A 20,760-nucleotide genomic window follows, 5' to 3' on the forward strand; every position below is an offset into this window, starting at 1 on the left:
ATGTGGAGGAACTTTTGGTCTTCCTTCAGAGGCTTGTATGACTAACACACACATGGCACAGAAGCCTGAACCATCACCATGGTGAGACACGGTGGCAGCCGCCTCATAATGCGGGGATGCTTTTCTTTTGCGGGGACAAGGGAAGTGGTCAGGGTTGATGACCACTTCATCATGATGGATGGAGCGAAGCACAGGAGACTCTTGCCAAGAGCCTCTTTGTGAGACCGGTTCGGATGTCCATTTTTCAGCATTACGACCTTTAACAGCCAAATGATTTATATGAATGTATACTCATAAGTCATAATGGCCTTGCCAAAGTTTAGACCAGAATCCAACTGGGAAATTTAGACAATTTAGGCAACACATAAGGATTGTTGTTCATTCAATGTGGCAAAGCTTGTTCCGTCACAACACAAGTTTGGACAGAATACAAAGACACAGTACAGTTTTCACTCTTTCCTTTGTTGGAAAATTGGAAATACATTCATGATTAACCTTCCAGCTCAAAAATGCGTGCTTCATTGTTTTGCTTTTTGCACATACAATCACACCAAATCATTTTCAAAGGGTGTGAATACTTTTGCAAAGCGACCCGATTGAAAATCGCAGCCTCTTTAAAAAAACACGTGAAATTCCTTCACTTTGTTTTTTTTGTTCCTCATCTCTGTTTTTCTCTCCACTCTGCTTGCTAGGACGCACACCTGTAAGAATCATAGAGACATACGTTTCTTCAGTATTAAACTTTATTTTCTCTTCTTTGTGAGATGGAAAAAAATGATAAAAACGTACAGCTCAGGGACTCTTATTCGCCCAAGACAGGTCAGTGTTTTTCTTTACGTAATAACCATGTAATTAAAATCATACGTTTCCATGTGTGTCCGGTGAAAGTTTAAAGAGTGAAAATAAATTATCGTAGCAATAATTATAACATCAAATATAACAACAATAATAGCAATTAAGCATTTATAAACACTCTATTTACTGTGTTGTTGTTTTTTTTTTGTTGTTTTTTTCTTTTTCCCATAAAACAGTTATGAAAAACAGGTGAGCTCTGTGGTGCACAATCCAGCATGTGAAGAGAGCACTGGTTGGTTGTTGCCTTTCAGCAGTTCTGCCTGTAAGACAGCTTCCAGCACCATGGAGTCCGTCTGCGTGTGTGTGCGCGTGTGTGTGTGTGTGATGGCGGCAGTTCTGAACAACAGTGCGGGGACAGACGAGGTGCACGTATCTCGGGGTATGACGGTATGATCATGAGGTGAGAAACAGCGGTTGTTTTCAGGCCCTCTCTGGAGTCTCCTGTTACAGGGTCAGGGAGAGGGGGGTACCAAAGTGACTTAGTAAAAATAAGCAAAAAAAAAAAAAAAGAGAATGACAAGCTTCTCCATTCACTCCTCTCCTGTCAGCCCGACTCGCCCCAGGGGACGGAGGAGGTGGGTGGAACGGACAAACCCCTCGTCGCATTAGCTCTTCACAGAGTCCGCAAAAGTTCGCGACGGCCACCCCCTCTCGGCGAGGCCGTGGCCTGACGAGGCCCTCGGTCACTGAGTCCAACTGAAAGCCGCTGCGCTCCGATCATCCGCTGTACAGGACACAAGTCCGCCGTTTAGTGTCTGTGGAGATGGGGTGGGTCCTGCGTCCCGCGGGGCGGAGAGGGACGACCTCAGTGAGGCTCGGCCCAGACCGGCGACCGATTGGAGTGGTGCGGGTGACCGAATGACGGGTGAATGGGCGTGGGAGTGGGCAGCATGTGTCCCGAGTGGCTGAAGGGCGGAAGGTGACCCATGTGGGTCATGTGGCTGGTGAGGCCGGGCCCTCCAAAGGGCGAGGCCTTGTCCTGCATGCACTTGGAGAGCTCGTCAAAGCCGTCCCCCGCCCGCTTGTTCCTCTTGGACTTGCTGGACATCTTGCGGTTGCGCGTCTGGATGCCTTCCTTCTTCATGGTCAAGGGTCTGTTGACCTGTTGAGGAGTGGGCACATTAGCTCAAGGCACGCCAAACAAAAGCTGCTCTGACAGTGTGAATGCTACATCATTGTGCTTCAAGGTTGTTTTTTGCCTTCTAACTTCGGCCGAAAATGTCAGCCGGGATCTCTCACTTGCCGCCAATTATCATGTACATGGCATTTCTGTCATGGCAGTTGCCCTTCATGAATTGTACCAGTGTAAAGTAAACCCCATAAATAATGAGCAGCTGCTTTGCATGTCCACTGGCTGCATTCTGGGGCCAGTCAGGGGCGTTTTATTTTAGCTTTTGTCTAATTGTCTGAGCCAAACAGAACCTTCCTGGTCAATATGAATTCATGGGGACGAGGACAGGCTGGGTGTGAAAGGAGCAGCCTCAGACAAATCCTCATCAGTGTAACCGACGCCGTTACACTGAATGACAGTCCCACCCGGCAGCCTCTCCGGGGAGTAACGCCCCCCATTGAAACAACGACGGATTAATAAAAAGAGACGACCGGTGTGGGTTCTGCACGACAGGGTGAGCAGCCTCTGCTTGCACAGTCCTAAATCGATACACGCTGTCCGCCCACTTAACCAGTTAAGCACCACCTTCGCCCCCCCCAAAAACTCCACACTTGGGTGAAAGTCTTTGTGTGAGTGTGTGTGTCCACTCTCTAAGCTTACTTACGTTGTGTAGTTTGAAGTAGAGGCCGCAAGCATTACACACCGGGTCTCCATTCCCGTTGCGCCTCCACAGGGTGGTGGTGGTGGTCTGGCAGTTCGCACAGCAGGTGCCTGCACGTCTGGCAGCAGACTGAGGAGAGCAGACAGAGCGAACGTAAACATTGTAAATAATGCTCCGTTATGTTGTTATGAACTGGTCAGCTTAGGCGCAACACCCCTGGGCAACATGTGGTTAAGAGTGTCTGTTCTCTAAAGCAGCGGCTCCAACCTGCAAAACAACAGTAAACTTCTGACCCTATCGGCTGACTGTGAAACTATAAATAATATCTTTACACATCACTACTGGAAATATATTTTTATTTATCGATTTGCATGCACTGTTTCCATCTCTTTTGAAGGTGGTCTTAAACTAATTGTCCCCGTTTACTTTGACTTACGAAGAGGAACCCGGGACCTCACATTTGTTGGTTTCTTGCCCCAAGTTTAGAAAGCACACGTCTAAAAAGCTGTCTGGTTAAAAACAGCGCTATTAAAGTCTGCATGTGGTTGGAGTTGATCAAAGGGGCTTACCGAAGTCTTTGTTTTGCTAAATTTGAATGGAAGCAACAATGTCAACAAAATGTTATGTTTTCAAGATGACCTTTTGTTTCAAATAAAAACGAAGGAGACACAAATTCTTAAATAACAATTACAAAAAAATAAAATCAAAAATCCAAAAATCACAAATGTTCAGTGTTTTGAGGGCGTGCTCCAAAAACACCTGTGGTCATCATTTTCCATACAGAGACTGCATCAATTAATCCGTACCATTATTATTATTATTATTATTATTATTATTATTATTATTATTATTATTATTATTATTATTGAGGTTTCTCCCTTTCTCCCCTTCAAGCCTGCTATTTGTACACACCTTGTCATTTCTTCCTATTTAGTTTTGTTCACTTTCATACTCATGTACCAATAAAACCATTTTAAGCACTTTTGCTGTTGCATTGATTTTCATATATTATGAAGCAACACGTGTTGTTCCACTAAAGTCATTTAAATGTAGCTGATTTTCAGCTACCTGTAGTACAACCAGTTAACATTGGTTGTGGCAGCCATATGTGGGAGTTCTGGGTGCTGATTATTTTTGACACCCCTCGCTATTTCGTCTTCTGCGGTGTTCGTGGTTAAATATTGACTTTTCGACAACAAGCAGAGATTGACATTGATTTTCTGCATTAAGTCGTCGTTTACTGCACTGAAATGTAGGCATGTGACCTCAACAAATATTTGTTGCTAAATTTTTCTTAGAGTTCCGATTAGTTTGTTAGGTGATTATGTCAGGGGGCTCAAAAAAGATCTAGAATCACAATTAGTGGAAAATATATTATGTCACGTATGAAAATAACATGCAGCTAATTAGATTCATGCGTGTGTGACGGTCCGAGTCTTTATCTCCATGACAACAGTACATAGAGAAGCCAACCTATATGTACATATGTACGAAGTGGCTTTTTTTTTTTAAGCTATTACATATAAGTTTGGGAGGATGAAATGTCACCGCACATTCTTACAATAATCTATAAAAATATATATTTATACATATATATTGCTCCGCAAATGTCTACCCGTTTATTCGCACAATCTAAATTTTTCCAGTGGGTCGCTGCAGGTAATTTGTGCGTTGCATTACGTAACCGGTTATTACCAGTTCGCAATGGAGGACCCGGTTGGGTCCCAGTGCGCGCGCCCTGATCCAGGAGAAGCTGCGCTACAGGTTGTGTAAGCGGAGCCGCCGTCCTCGCCGACAATGCGCCCCCGCATCCATTGCGGATCAATTCTCCACGCATAATGAGAAACATTAAGCGAACACGCACGAACCCCTCCGGTTCTCTTCTCTCTTTCTCTTTCTCTCTCTTTCTCTTTCTCTCTCTCTCTCTCTCTCTTTCTCTCTAAATCCACGCAGCATTCAGGTTTTTCCCTTTTATATCAATTTCAGGTGAGTTGGCGGTTCACTAACATCTATGCTCTTTTTTTATTCCACAAAATACGCGTTTGTGTTGTTTTTTCTATAAACAAATATAGAAAGAAAAGAAAACAACAACCGCGCATTAACATTTTACCTCTGTCCGCACAGAATGACAAACAGGAGGAGGACCGTAAATCCATTTAGTTTTCCAATGGCCGCCCCTCTCGGCCCGTCTCTTCACACATAAGCGGCTCCTTCAGTGTTGTGATAATCTCTTTTACAGTATATGTCAGCCGCGGCCGCAGAGAATGCTGCGCGCCGGGTGAAGGCGGAAACAGCCGGGAGCCTGACTTCCTTATCTGGCCCGGCCAGATATCCGGATAGGAAACAACTGGATGCCCCTTTGAACACAACTCTGAAAAACACTTGAGCTGAAAATGCAAAACGCTGCACGGCCACATGGACAGTGGAAAGTGCGGGCTAATGGAGAAGGAACGGCGTGGAGGTGATGGAGGCAGAAGGTGGGAAAAAAAAATAAACAGAAAAAAGAGCCAATCAGAAGTATCTTCACAGATCGTCTAATGGCGAGACTAATTACCAGCTAATGTTTAAGAGAACATTTTGATCAGGACTGTAGCCTTTGGAATAATTTGAAGCAACAACATTGACCTTCTTGTGTTATTTGTAGTAGTGATGCTAGTGGTATGGGTAATTTATTAATTTGACCCAACCATAGTAAATCATAAAATAAGGGGTGACAGACATGTGTTCATTATGAAATGGTCCTGTTCTCGATTCATACCCAACAAGACCTTTTGTACCCAACTTTTTTTTTTTTATCTCCTCACTGTCAACTGTAAGGAGCCTGACCACTAAATACTGTCATAAATAACAATGCCCACCACCAGGAAGTTGGTTGGAGTTAGTTTAGTTTGATCAGAGTTTCACATCTGTCCTATTTTAATACAGTCTGTTGACCCAAATCAGAATCAGAACCAAAACAAATAGTGAAACAATGTGACACAAATATTACACACCGTAAATGATAATAAATTAAAATACACATGAGATTTGAGCATTTTCGCAACTATTTAGTGCCAGAATTTATAAACATATTCAAATACAAGAAAATAAATTTAAATAATCATATGCAAATGTTTGAGAAAATGGATGTTAAACTGCTAATTTACAAGTAGGAAAGGATGATGAAGCACCAGAAAGGCACATGGATAGATAGATAGATGGATAGATGGATAGATAGATAGATAGATAGATAGATAGATAGATAGATAGATAGATAGATAGATAGATAGATAGATAGATAGATAGATAGATAGATAGATAGATAGATAGATAGATAGATAGATAGATAGATAGATAGATAGATAGATAGATAGACTCCATCATGGTGTTAACTCAAGCAGCCTGGGCATCAGTATCAGTAACAGTATCAGAAGTACCAGCAATAACGATAGCAGGAACAATGGCAATAGTAGCAGTATTGTAACAGGCCGCGAAGGCGGATCGTCGGGGGGCGAGAGGGACAAACAATTCCAGGAAGATCATAGGGAAAATATAACTTTCCTGGAATTGTGCTGCCGGCATCTGCTTTGTGCTCATATTTGGGTAGCCAGCTCTCGGAGCACAGCTTCGGGGCGCAGAGCAAAAGACGAGAGACTCACCAGTCTCCGCTTGGGCTTGATGAGCGGTCGGTTCTGGCCGTTCATCTTGTGGTACAGTCCGCAGGCGTTGCACAGGTAGTGGCCGGTGCCGTCCCGCCGCCACAGAGGGGTGGACGTGGCGCCGCAGTTCACGCACTCTCGGCCCTCTGCATATAGTTCAAGAGGAAGACAAGGGAAAGAAATTTTATATAATTAAAAAGTTCACCTTCTGTGGGAGGCGGCACATGTGGCAGCTGTCCGGCGCTATCGGGCAGCCGTCCCGCGCCGGGTGACCCCAGATGACACTGTAACATGAAGAGAAAATCCGCCTGGAATCGGGGACAATGTCCGCATCGGCGTGCAGGTGTAGCAGAGTGAGCGCTTGTCACACACAAACGGCTCCGTGTAAACCGATCCAGAGGCGGCGAGAGCATGTCCAGAGGTGTCCAACAAGAAGAATGAGCCACACCATCAAATTAGGGCTACATTATTTATCAACTCAGTGGGCACCCAGGAGAGGAAGCATTAGTGCGAGTTGGAGGTATTAAATGTGGCAGACAGTGTCGCAGGGCTTGACGAAAGGCTTGCATGTCACTTGGCTGCTAATAATGACTTTGAGGTGGTTTCAAACCACAAATGCTCATTCTTTGTGGGTAAAAAAGAAAGAGAAAGAGAGAGAGAAAAAAAATATCTGCTTTTTTGAATCTTCCACCCATGCCCTCATCTCTCCCTTACAGGTTTGACTTCAAACAGCCTATTGCTAAACCGACAATTCACTTCAAGAATCCCTATTTTTCCCCAGAGCACCATCTCATTATTCCTGTTATAAAGCCAGCGACACCCAGAGTCCCACCCTTTGCTCCACAATGGAATCTGACCTGAGTACAAAGCTGGGCTCTCCTTTTGAAATGCATCTTTCTTAGACCTCCCTTCTCCTTCCTCTTAATGCATCTTACGATGCATTAAGTGTTTCACAAGTCCAGCGACCCGACTGAAGAGGCCCTCATTAAAGCTGCAAATATTCATCAACCGTGGCTTCTATGTTCTGTTTTATGCAACGCATTGTGTCGAAATAAGAAAAGAAAATGGGAAGGGTGAAGACGCGTCGAGCACAAGAAAGTCAAATGGGGGAAGAGCGCTTGGTTTGAGGTCAGTTCGACAGGAAGCCGCAGGACTGCAAGGTGTTTGTGCTGACAGCTGAAATGTCATTGTGGCATTTTGTACAACAGTCAATCAACATTACAGGCACCGGGCAGAGAGTTTGACAGATAAGAGACCTTTTTTTTCTTTTTCTTTTTCTTTTTTTGAATGCCGTACAGCAGATATGTTTGTGTTACTGACTCGGGCACAGACTGGCCGGCTTGTTTTAAATGTCACACTATAGCATTTCTCCTGCCACAACAGCTCATATTCCCTCCGATTATCGGGCGGCCAGCGTTTTCCCAGGTGTAGTTTAGAGAGATGACAGTGCTGATAATTGCACCACTGCATCCGGAACAATTTGTCAACAGTAGAGATGCACCGATCAAGCTTCTCCTTGCTGACGCCTATTGCCAATTTTCTTTGAAATCTGACGTGCCTGTTCTGATGGTTCGATTTTTTATTTATTTTTTTCCAATAAAAAATTTAAGATAAAACCTGGTCTGAAGGTTTCTTGATAGAGAAAACAGGATACTGCAAGATTGTGTCTGTTTACGTGTCAAAACTCACGTCACTGGAGTTTATCTGATTTTTATAAAGCTGAAAAAAAAGATTAAAATACATATTTTTTGTTGAGGAGTTTAAATACAGAAAATGGTGGCCGTCTTTGGGTTTGATGCACTAAACATATAGGGAAAAAAAACAACAACAATTTTTTGACGTTTTGATCACTTATTAAAAACAGATGGAAACAAAAAATCGGCCAGTTCCGATCTCTAGTTTATTAAACAGTGCAAAGTGAATGTTGTAGGTTTAGGCGTTTATGGACTAAAAATTGTGATTTAATGAATTATTTTTATTTTATCTAAATTTTCTTTACTTATCCAGCCAAACGTCTATCAGAGACAATCAAGAGAAAATCGACCAATTTCTGGACGACTGATTATCACAAAACTGAAGAGATCTTTCCAGCTGCAGAAATGATCTAAACAGAGTTGGAATTTACCAAGGTGGACTTTTTATTTTTTTATTTGATTTTTTATTTCTTTTTTTATTATTATTATTTAATTATGTCATTTATCAAGGAACCTGCAGCACATTTTCTGTGTTATATTCAATTGTCAAAACTCAAAGAAATCCAAAAAGCTGTCCCACAGTGCATCTCTTTTTTTCTTTTTTTTTTTTTTTTTTTTCTTTTTTTTTTGATGCATGTAACTATGGACAAAAAAATATAAGATCTGCCAGAATTTGACCTTCAAAGGAGCGTAGTCATATCTGACTTCTAGCTGACTGGTGTATTAGTAGTGAACAAGCTGCTAATGCATTCTTTGTTCGATGGAAAACAAATGAAACAATGTGGGGAAATTACTGACTCATTACAAGAGCTGTTGGTATTTTTTTTGTGTGCTATCACTATTTTCACTTGATTTCCCATTAGTGGAGGGCACACGGAGTCGTACAATTCCCATAAACGTCGCAAAAACATGTAAGTAAAAATAATAATAATAATTAACACCGTGAGACTTTTAAGTGAAAGAATGAGAGAGAAAAAAAACCAGCGCCGATGTTGATTACTCAATGCTCTGCAAAATGCATTCTCATCTTCACAGAGAAGCGGGTCCACCACTGTGGACGTATTGGGCCAAGGCCATGCTTAAAAACACAAACAGCAGGACTCTGTCGCCTGGGCTTTGTTAGGACTGTGGAGAGCGGTGGGCGGGGGAGCAGGGGGGTGGAGGTCGTGATTTGTTCACTCGGAGGTATACAGGATATAGCAGGAGCCAGGGAGTCGTGACTGCTTTATTTTTCGAAGTGCAGTAAACGGCCACGTTTAAAAGGCAAAAAGAAAAGAAAAATAGTCTGTGGCACGAAAGAGAAGAAGAAGAAGAAGAAGTAATTAGGCGGTTTGTGGTGACTGGAGTAACTTAAAGAACCGGATGAGTCGCTGCAAAGTTCTGTCAGTCTCGTCTGATAATTGCACAATAATATGTTCCATTGAAAACACGCAGAGGAATCTGAGATATTCACGAATAATCGATTAGTTGAACAATTAAAGCGCATCCAACTTCCTTTTTTAATCTTAAATCGCCGTGATTGGATTGAAAGCTTTCATCCTGAAGTGGATTGCTTCTTGAACTGACACCCCCGCCCCCTCCCACTCCACCTTCCGTTAAAATTAAGTTGCAAAGAGTGAGACGGAACAAAGATAAGAGGTGTCAGAGAGGAAATGTTGCTTAGACTGAGAGATGTTTTATTTATTTTTTTTGACAGAGCGACAAACAAATGTAAAAACCGCATAGGGAGGGATTTTAGGTCCAAATCTGAGCTCGGACAAAATATGCAAATACCCTCAAGGCAATGCATACACAATTATATCCGCATGTTTAACAACAACAACAACAACAACACCAACATTATTACCGTGCCAGATAAAACATGCATGCGCTCTGTAAAAGGCTGGATCGGGTGAATATGAATATAAATCGTCTTAATTGGTTTAATAATCGGTTGATAATGCGGAGGAACGAAAACATCAGAGACTCACCTGAGCTCGACCTGGCTTTGCTTTTGCATTTGGGCGTAAAGCTGGAGGAAGACCCGCCGAGCAGGCTGCCCGGGTGGAAGAGGCTGCCGCTGTACTCGTGGGGCGTGGGGAGCGAGTAGGCCGGGTAGGTCGGGATGGGGTGATGCGTGGCCGCGGCCTGGCCGTTCATGGAGGCCAGGCCGCCGCGGAGCGGGCTGCAGCTCTCCATCTTCATGCCGTCCGTCAGCGGCACCTGGTACTTGATCGAGTCCTTCTCGTCCATCCTGGTGGAGGTCGGGGAGGTGGGGCCCGGGTCCGGGGAGACGTCTTTCGGAGGGGTCGGGGGGAAGCTGTAGAGGTGCGGGCTGGAGTGGGACGCGGGGGTGAGCGAGGACACGGAGGCCGTGCCGGCGCTGCTGCTGCAGGGGTATCCGGAGCTGGCGGGGTGGAGGCCGGGTTTGCTAAAGTGGCTGACCGCCCATGCGTTGTGGTGGTGCGCGGCGGACAGGGCGGCTTTCCCGGGGTCCAGCCAGGGGATGCCGGGGCTGTGGATGAGGTGTGGCCGGCAAACCTGGTTTCCAGCAAGGCGAGCTGAAAATACAGATTGTTTTATTATTATTATTTTGATTTTTACAAAATTATTATTGAATTCTTTGTAACACAATCAACATATATGCCACATTTTATTTGACAGCCTTTAAGAGCAGAACAATCCTGACACGAGTTGTAAAAGTTAAAATTAAAAAGGTCTCACCAGCTAAAGCCTCAAAGTGACTCAAATCCGACATTTAGTTCCAGACGTAAATAAAACTTTCAGGCCGGTTTTAAATTGTAGATCTACTATCTAGTTTTGTAGGCCTCGTTTCACTAAAATGACAACAGGCCCATTGTTGTTAAAACAATAAAGTCCCGCTGATCGCAGATAAAAGCAGCTCCAGGTCTGGACAGTACAGGCTGGCTATCTTTTGCTCCCTGCTGCAGCTCTCGGACTAAAGATTGTTATTAGCAAATTTGCGGTTTTTATTTTATATCCGGGAAGTGCCTCTCTCTCTCTCTCTTTCCCTCTCTCTCTCTCTTTTTCTCTCTCTGCAGAACCCCTGCCCCAACACGGAGGGGTTAAGTGACATACTTCCCTTTCCTCTCGCTGTCATTTGCTAGAAATCCCTTTTATGTCAGTGAATCGGCCCAGAAATGTAAGGAGGAGCTTTTTACAATTTTATCACATATTTCTATTATTATTATTCTATTTGAATTCATTATTATTATTATTATTATTATTATTATTATTATTATTATTATTATTATTATTATTATTATATTGAGTGACACACAGACTACTATATAATTTATTATCGCTAGTTCCCTTACATTTCGTTTTATTCTATAAACCCGCGCTCGTCCTCACCGTGTGCCTGGCTGTAGGTGACCCTCGCCCGGGAGTTGGTGTAGTAAGGGTTCCCTTGGGAGTCCAAGTGGTTCAGAAACATGTCAACCTCGTCCTGGGGCAGCAAAGGCGCCATCGGCTCCATGTAGTTGTGGCTCAGACTGTGGTGATGGGAATCCGGGTGCTGGCCGTTCAGCACCGCGTGATGGTGCGCCATCCACCGCGACTGATCCGCCGCTGCGACCTCCATGGCTCGGCTCTCTCTTTTTTTTCTTTCCCTCCCTCCCACCCCACTCCGATTCCGTCTCCCGGTCGGCCCGTGTCAGCTCGCTCTCCTCTTTGCAGTGTATAGTTCCCAGCTGTTTTGTCGGCTTTAGAAATAGAATCCTTAAATAGCGCCGCGTCCCTCCTTCTGCTTCAGCGACGACCTGCAAAGTGATGAGAATAAAGCGTCAACTTTTCACCTCTGCATCCCTCCTTCCAGCGGAAAGCAAGGAGCGTCCTGCGTGTTTTATCTACTCATATCGAATGACACGTGAAGTGAGCTTTAGCGGGTCCTTGCGGCTGTGGCAAAGTAAAGAGTACAGCTGTGTCTGTGTGTGTGTGTGAGAGAGAGAAAGAGTGTGTGAGAGAGTCTTAAAGCATACCCCGTGTCTGCAAAAAGAAAAGCAGGGGAAAAGTTCTGTCCCGTTTGCAGTAAGTAGCAACCTGTTGCGGTTCCGATCAGCTGACGGGACACACACACACAAACACCCCCACTCTCTCTCTCTCTCACACACACACACACACGCACACACACATGCACAAAACGCAGCCTGGATGTGCTAAACCTCTTGATCCGTGCAGAGCTCGGGCTCATTAATGAGATGTGGCGCAGACTGATGCGGCTGGCGCCAGTAAATTCCCATATCAAGTCAGGACGGGGTGGAGCGTCGCTCTGCGCCAATCACGGAGCGCGCTGCCACAATTGGCTCGCTCTCTCTTCTCCCTGCTTTTAAATTTCTCTATTTCTCCTCAACCCCCACTAAACTAAACGACTTATCAATCAGCAGCCCACTTTATGTTGTCTTTCTCTCTCTCTCTCTCTCTCTCGCCACAAGCTCAAACGGAGCGAAGTTTTTTTTTTTTTGTTTGTTTTTTTTTTAGAACCAAGAAGCGTTTTTTAAGAGCTTAAAGACAGACGTCAAAACGTATGGAGGAAATTCTGCTTGCACAGTATTATTATAATTTCAAATAAAGAATAATTCCCTTTTCCTGCATTAAGCAGTCGAGAGAACAGATATATTGTTTTACTCTTTAAGATGCGATTCTTTGGGCGTGTTATAGCCGTGTAATCATAATAATATTAATAAGAATAATAATAAGTAAGTGCTATTGTTTGTATAGGGCTGTTGTGTAAATAAGCAGCGATTTTAGCACCCCTTTTACCAACAGGGGAGGAGTGAATTTATGACCCCCTTAAACTGGGCTTCTTTGCATTGTGCGGGGAGCGGCCTAATTGTCTTTAATTAGCAGCGGGACATTCCTCCTGAGAAAACAGGGTCCGGCCAGTCGGAGCCACTCTGCATATGCGCCCGCGGTGCACACAGGGCGCCGCGAGGGAGGCCGCAGAAGACTGGCGCGAGGCCTCACCTGCGCGAGGACTCAAAACTACTCAGAACAAATAAAAAAATGGCGGGTTACGTTTACCCCGATAGGCGTGTTTAGCTTTTTTTTCCCCCCACCTCGGCTAGATAAAACTTAAAGTGCGCAACATGCGGTTGGTTGCTCGCAACTGTGGTTGACGCAAACAAAAAAAATTTAAAAAATAAAAAATAAAAATGGAGGTTGCCCGGGGCATTTACTATCCGACACACAGACGCCTTCATAGAGTCAGAAAATGTGCAGCAGACTGAGTGACGTGAGACTTTAGGTACCTGTGGACGTCCTAGCAGGTAGAAGTGCCTCCATTAAACGATGCCTCTGTTCAGGTCATTAGAGCAGCCATCATAACCTCCTGGTTGTTGTGTGTGAATGCGTGTGTACGTGTGTGTCAGTCAGCAGTCATTAAATCACTGGCATGTTGCCAGGGGCAGGGGGCTGATGAGCTTGTCAGCTCTTAAAATCAACAAATTAGTGTGGGTGTGTGCAATGGCAGCAACAGAAGGAAAATTACACTATAAAAAAGAATTTTGTAGGGTATTAAATATTACTTATTAGAATTTTAGTTGAGCATAAGTTTTTAAATGTAACATTCAATGATAGTTGAACAACATCAGTTTACTTTTGTAACTTTTAAAGCTTTAAAATGACTTTAATTTTAAGGAAACCACATTCTTGGTGCCATAACCAACAGGATTATTTCACATATAACTTACAATGGATTAATAGTTTCACAACCTTATTGGGGGTTTTTAATAATACATTGCTTGTGCTTGCCGTTTTGAATGTTGATCATTTGCTTGTTTTGTAGCCACGTTTTTCGGGTAAGAACTCATGGCACCTGGATGTTTCGTACCAGCCCAGTGGATGTTGTTCTACCTGCTAGAGAAATAGCTTCTAAAGCTGGGGTCGAGACCCCACTTGGGGTCACAAAAACATAACTTCGGGTTCAGGAGGTTCTCTTACGAAATACCAAAAATGACGATGAGAGAGCTTACGGATATTAGAAAGGTTGTAAAGATGAAGAACAGGACAAACATGGTGGCTAGTATGATAGCTGTTGATGCTTATTGTGTTCTCATTGTACCATTTTTTGTTTTTTTTTTGTTGTTGTTTTTTAAACGGCTTGTTAAAAATGCCTGTACGTTGAACCAAGAGTTGGGGTCATGACCTTTTTACATTTTTGCTTTGCTTGAAATTTGGGGAATCACAGTGTCAATGCACTTCCTGTCCTTACGTTTAATATACCATATAGTTTCTATCTGCCTGTCTAAATCTTGAAATTTAGCCTACTGATTGTTAATTTTAAAATGGCAAAATATGAGAAAGAAATTAGAGTATTCTCTCAAGAAACAAGAACCTAGGTTTGTATACAGCTGGCAAGCCTTAGCTTGTTTAGTATTGTTTCTAAACTAGCTAAACTAGCTACAGCTTCCTAACAAGCTGAGCTCAAGTAGTTATCTTGACAGGATAGCTTTTGCTTTCGTTGTCAGGACTTCTTACAGTTACATTAATGTTTTACAACTTAATCTTAAACCACTTACCTGTTTCTTTTTAGGATGGAAGAACAACCCAGACGAGAAAAATGAACAAAATAAATAGTAGAAATGTAACAAATTTAACCTAGCAAGTTGGAATTGTTGTGTGGAGTTTGACAAAATATGTTTTTGTTTAAGAGACATTTTAAAGACGTGCCCAAAAATATATCCAATTCAAATCTTTCCATCAACATTATTAGTTTAATCCAACAGTCTCTGTTTCATCAGCCTACAGTAACTTGCATTCCAGAAAAGGGGGGAGAAAAGGGTAAAATTTGGCAGGTGTGAGTATAAGAACATTCTTACCCTCATATTCTGTCCTGTAACTGAATGTATTTCATAGCTGATCAGTCATCAGTAAAGCATTACTTACAGGAATTTAGCGTCTCTGAGTAGGCTAATCGCTGAGCCTGTAGGATCTAATGGCTCGCCTCTATTTGAGCCTGGATCCTGAGTGGCTGCTGATGCTGCTGGTCTTGCGGTTTTGTAGTGAAAGGACACTTTATATGGATACTGTAAGGTGTCACCGAGCCAAGTGGTCAGCCTGTGTTGTCTGGGCTGCGTTAAACACCGCAGGCCCAGGCTCAGGAGAGCGGCTGCCGCATGCCCATTGTTGTTTGTGTGTTTGCCAAATGGATTACTCAGCAGGATTTAGCTCTCTGTAATTCATACCTTCATTAATCCCATTTGTATATGCGGCCCAACAAAAGATGGGGGAGTGTGTCGGAGGTGAGGATGAGGAGTGGAGGGGAGGGACACGCTGCTGCTTTCCCTCTCTCTCAAGGACACGGCATTATTGTTTTCACCCAAGGATGCTACCCTGTCCTACGCCTTCGCTGGAGGACACATCCTCCTCATAACGCCTCCTGTGCGAGCGACGGCGAGGGGGAGTCCGCGGCGCCGTGCGGCCGCAGCGGCTAATGAACAACAAGATTATCATTCCGATCCACGGCGTTATTAAATGGGATTGGCTTTATCTACCTGTTTGTTCCCATTGGGCACGGTCATCCATCATTATCCGGAGTGGAGGTGTGTGTGACTGCAGCGCCGGGCTCTGCGTGCTGCTTGGAGGTGTGTGTGTGTGTGTGTGTGTGTGTGCGTGTGTGTGTGTGTGTGTGTCTTTATGTGAAGAGCCACAGTGGGGCTTGTGAAGATAAGCAGAGGCAGAGAGAAGAGAATGACACAAACCAGCTGAAGCATTATTGTCTCCTTTACTCACGGCTAATTAGATTGAGCCAGGGCGCTGGGGAGGGCTTTATAGACACAAGCACCCAGACACAAGACCATAAAACCGTTGAGAGAGGGGGCCTGGATGCTGCTTGGAGGGCACCACTCCACTTCCTTATTTAAGAATGAGCAAAACAATAACATTTCGGAGAAAGCATAGGGTGCAGAAAAGAAAACGCAGAAAAGTTCTGCGACATTTTTTGGTTTTGCAAAATGTTCTAAACAATGCAGGTTGTTTCACTGGTCACTGGTGAAATCAAGGTTGCCTCCAGAGAGTTTTCAAAAGACATGACTATATGGGGTTATATTATTACTATTATTATGCTGTTACCATTTGTAGGTTATATATGTGTAAACAAAATACTCCATTATAGTTAATGATTTGTTTCTATGCAGATTCAATCCTACCTTAGAATACGCAGACATGGAAAAACTGTTCATATTTTGCTTTTTTGCAACAATCTGTACTTAATGAATAAAGAAATCAATATAACTCCTCAACTTGTTTTTTATACACATACTACTAAATGTGTACTCATAAAAATATTGTGCTTATAAGATTGCATGGATCAGGGCTGTAGTGGGCCAATTTACACTGGTGGCCTTTTGTCCCTCCCTCCTCCCCTGGTGGCGCCATTGCATGTTGCTTGAATAATATACACAAATCAGCCATCAGGTATTTGAAAGGGGTATAACAAGGTGTCGGTCTTCGCGCGCGCGCGTATGTGTGTGTGTATGTGTGTGTGTGCTCCTCGCTCCATGCATGCCTGCGGAGACCCCCAGCCCGCCCCCTGCCTCGGCTCCACCATTGTACGGGTGTGATTGCTCTGTCTGCTGATGAAAGAGGACCGCCGCAGTCATTATGCGTTTCAAATGCGTGACAATTGAATACTTTTGTCGCCGCTAATACAATGCTGATGACACATTAACTGGACCATTTTCGCGTTCGAGGGGGTTTATTCCAGGAGCGGAGCACCTTCTCCCTTCCCGCAGGCGACGCGGGGCGCGCCGCATAAAAAAAAGTGCCGTTATTGGCCGCATGTATGCTGCACGGTAATACAGTGAAATATTAGAAAGTGCGCACTCCCGCCTGGCGCGTCATTGCTATGGTGAGCGGAGCGAATAGTTGGGATATATTTACAATTTCAAGTGCATATGGTTTTTTTTTCTTATTATTTTGTTGTATTGCTTGCATTTATTAAAAACACCGAATTGTGTTGAAGACAAAAACGCAGCCCATTCTTTCCCTTCATTGTAATAAATAAATAATCGATTTTAATGTAGTTGTCAGTAAGTGTTGGAATATTTGCAACAGTAAGTCTTGAGGATAAATTTATATATGTATATATATAAAATAAAGAATCAAAACAAATAAACATGCAGCCTGCCAACCTAATTCAGTAGTTATTTTTCCCCCTCCTTTATAAATAATTCTCAACAAACTTTATCTTTAATTATTATTATTATTATTATTATTATTATTATTATTATTATTATTATTATTATTATTATTATTATTATTATTATTATTATTTATTCCTTTCAGTATTAAAACACACCTCTTACCTTTTCTACTGAGAGAAGACGTGGGGCTGCTGTTTTGAAGTCACAGCGCGTCCAGAGTGAAAGCGGCTCCGTCTGGTCGACCCTCCAAAAATAATAACGTTCAGTGTGAAAGAAAGATTAATTAAAAAAATTTTTTTAAAAAGTGTCCACACCTGTCCGGTTGGTTCAGGGAATTTAATGAAGTATCGGACTCCGAACAGGCTGTAAGATCCGCCGGGCAGAGAGCGGTGCGCTCTGACTCTCCCTCCTGTCTGCTCTGTGCACAGCCTCTCTGTGCACAGAGCTAAAAACTTGTGTGGCTGGATGAGAGAGAGAGACTACGGGCACACAACCCGACGTAATGGCACGTCAGCCAGCCAGCCAGCCAGCGGCTTGTCTTCCGGGTCCCGGTTAAATACAGACACTGACAGCGGATGGTAATACCTGATCCATAAGAGGAGAGCCAACAGTGTCACATCGATTCACAATAAATAGTCGTTCTTTTTTTCCTTTTTTCCCCCCTGTACATGCGCACTAGTTATCATCCTATCTTTGACTCTAGGCGAAAACATATGTTTAAATTGACGAATATATAAATATATTGTTGAGTTTGTGCCAAACTGCGTGAAATACACCATCACGATGAAGCCACACTGTTAAAACTGTTGAAATTTGAGCTAATGGATCAATGCAACAATGTACAGTCATTTTAATACCGTCGTGTCTCTAGTTTAAATTCCGTCTAGTTACTCAGATCATTTTGTTTTCCCTGACTGATTTCCGGTCAGGGCATGAAATGTTACTGAAACAGTGGTAAACTTTGAAAATCTCTTCTAACAAGATGACATTTAAATGGCTGTTTTTCACAACCACAAGTTGCTTACTTGCATTCTTCGGAGAAATGTTAATCCTAAGCCTTATGATAACTCCTAGCCTTTACCGAGTTGTTTTACTTAATAAAAACCAACATAACCATAACAGTCTCCCCATTCACTGCTGGATGCTTCACAACTCACTAAAACCAACTTAAGTTAATGCTAATTAAAATGTTCAGGATGGTTTTCTTACCAAAGTAAAGAAGTCAATATTAGAATTTAACCAATTATTGAATATTAGGATTGAGTAAAATGCTGATAATTTTATTGACTAGTATTCATCAGTCTCCACAGCTCCCTTTAGTATGTGACTATTGTTTGTATAAAGGCCTGTTAGAGACAATACCTCTTTAAAATCACGTTAAGCTAAAGGAAGGAAACCGTAATGGCTGCACAATTATGAAATTATGCTTAAATTATTTGGAGCACTTAAAAATATTTTTTATTGTAGGTGCAGAAATAGTTTATTTAAATAAAAAAAAAGATTGTGCCACCCAGCAGTCGTTCATTAGGCCCTCCAGCTAGTTATTGTTTACACTATAAAAACGTACTTTGGGTCTATTAAATATGAGGCAATTAACTTTTGTACATTTTCATAACTCATTAGTTTCTGATGCTTTTTAAAAATTGTTTTAAATAATTAATGAAAGCTAAAGATGTTGATTTATTTTGGTAAGAAATGCTACTTTTTTATTAGAATTTAACTGGAAATGTTGGTTTTGTCAACTGGTTGTGTGTGGCGGCATCCATCAACTGTAAGGTTATGTTTATATGGGTTGTATTAACAAAATATCAAATTTGGCAAAAGTTACAGAACCTTCATAAGGCTTGTGCTAGGGAAAGTTTGGGAAGTCTCAGTATCGTGCTTTAGCTAAACCAGACTAGCTAACAAGTTTAGCTTCTTACCCATGGGGAAGTCATTTGCTGTGGTTACAGTTTAGCAACATTTTAGCTACAAATCAATTCATGTTTCTTTTAAACACGGGATTTCAATTAGGAAAGTTTTTGCTAACAATTAACTTAATGTATTTCTCTTTTATATGTTAAACATGCAGATTTCTACCCGGAAGTAGTGTTTGAAATCGACCTAGATAAACGGTATGCCAATTATTGCACCGGTTCTGTAGGTTAGATTCTCATTGTTTGGTTTATTCGTGTATGTTTGATCTCATTTCTCAGTTTGACGGTCACCCAAATTGAGAGAACTCTGACAGCTCTCTGCGCCTTAATTAACTCACGGAGATTTGGCTATGTGTGGTTTCAGCCTCTGCCTCCCCCACAAACCCCTCCGACCCACTTTGTTAAATGTGTTAAAGAAGAAAAATGCGCCCTGCTCCTTCCCTCCACCCCCTCATCCCTCTCCTTTTGGTGCTTTGTGTCCCCAACACAGCAGAAGAGCAGCATCAAACTTTGTAAAACATGCAAAGCTCCTAAAATCTCCTGCACGCGACCTGGACTCGTGCGCGGCGCCGCAGCCAGGCAGGTGCAAGGGGCGCGAGGACCTCTGTTACTCGGGCCTCGTGCTCCCCAGAGTGCACACGCACACAAAAAGGAGACTATGAAAAAAAGAAGAAAGAAAGAAAGGAGGGAAAAAAGGGAGCCTGCCGGAATCACCGTGAAATGCTTAAAAGCAGCAGAGAGAAGATGTGACTTACTAAAAGATTTTTGTTAAGTGTGGATATAACAAACGTAATTCATCATCACAATCATAAAATCCACTTAACTTGTTAAAGTCAGAGATGTGGGCTGGGTGTGCTGCAGTTTACAGTTTATGGTGACCCGGGGGGAATCCGATTTATTTGTTTATTTCCCCCCTTTTTTTTCTTCCCTGAATTCAACATGAATCTAATTATCCCGGAAGCAATAGTTCAGTTTAGCGTTGATGCCTCTAACATTACCACCTTAATTAGAATCTTATTAGATTAAATTATTATTATTATTATTATTATTATTATTATTACATATTATTATATTATTATATATTATATATATATATATATATATATTATATATATATATATATATATATATATATATATATATATATATATATATATATATATTATTATTATTATTATTATTATATTTTATATATATTATATATATATATATATATATATATATATATATATATATATATATATATATATATATATATATATATATATATATATATATATATATATATATATATATATATATATATATATATATATATATATATATGCAGACCGCATTATAGATGCCGGGGCCCTTCTCCTTCTGATTATTACCAGGGGTAATATTTCATCGGCACCACGCAATCTTTGTTCTCCGTGAAGATAATAAATGGCCTAATCGTTATCAGCAAACTGCTGGGGGTGTCAGCGCCGACCGAGGCTGGAAGCAGGGTCCAAAGTGCTGCTGAATAAATTGGTGTTCCTTATCTCTCCCTCCCAGATTATCGCCGCCTTTTCAAACTCGCACAACAAATACATTCAATGCATCTAATGCATCATTTGGTGGAAGGGGGCTGACGAGGTGGGGGGAGAGATGCCGCAGGTTGATACAGACAGATAGGCGTGTAGGGAAAGAGACATATTTGCACGTTTTTTGGGTTTTTTTTTTTTTGTTTTTTTTTTTTTGTTTTTTTTTACATCGTG

General features: G+C 42.3%; 1 protein-coding gene across 5 annotated transcripts; it reads right to left on the minus strand.

The window, feature by feature from the left end:
* Nucleotides 1-725: 725 nt before the first annotated feature.
* gata2a (GATA binding protein 2a) lies at nt 726-17,534 on the minus strand. 5 transcript variants are annotated; one of them, XM_044122772.1, is made up of 6 exons: nt 17,265-17,534; nt 11,314-11,720; nt 9,930-10,499; nt 6,266-6,411; nt 2,631-2,756; nt 726-1,957 (listed from the first exon to the last, which is right to left on the minus strand). In XM_044122772.1, the coding sequence occupies exons 2-6, from the start codon at nt 11,540-11,542 to the stop codon at nt 1,661-1,663; spliced, it is 1,368 nt and encodes a 455-aa protein (XP_043978707.1). In that variant the 5' UTR covers nt 11,543-11,720; nt 17,265-17,534; the 3' UTR covers nt 726-1,660. The 5 variants fall into 5 exon arrangements, with proteins under 5 accessions (XP_043978707.1, XP_043978704.1, XP_043978703.1 ...); XM_044122769.1 differs by having other exon boundaries at nt 6,266-6,423; nt 17,265-17,520; XM_044122768.1 differs by lacking the exon at nt 17,265-17,534 and adding an exon at nt 11,940-17,101 and having other exon boundaries at nt 6,266-6,423.
* Between the last annotated feature and the right edge of the window lie 3,226 nt (nt 17,535-20,760).

This window comes from Gambusia affinis, linkage group LG07 (assembly GCF_019740435.1).
Source record: "Gambusia affinis linkage group LG07, SWU_Gaff_1.0, whole genome shotgun sequence".
Classification (NCBI taxonomy): Eukaryota; Metazoa; Chordata; class Actinopteri; order Cyprinodontiformes; family Poeciliidae; genus Gambusia; species Gambusia affinis.

Coding starts and splice junctions, on each gene's coding strand:
- gata2a (XM_044122769.1), bottom strand. CDS start 11,542: ATGGAGGTCGCAGCGGCGGATCAGTCGCGGTGGATGGCGCACCATCAC. Junction 6,424..9,929: donor CAAAGCCAGGTCGAGCTCAG/GTGAGTCTCTGA, acceptor GTCTTCCTCTTG/AACTATATGCAGAGGGCCGA. Junction 2,757..6,265: donor TCAAGCCCAAGCGGAGACTG/GTGAGTCTCTCG, acceptor TGCTCTCCTCAG/TCTGCTGCCAGACGTGCAGG.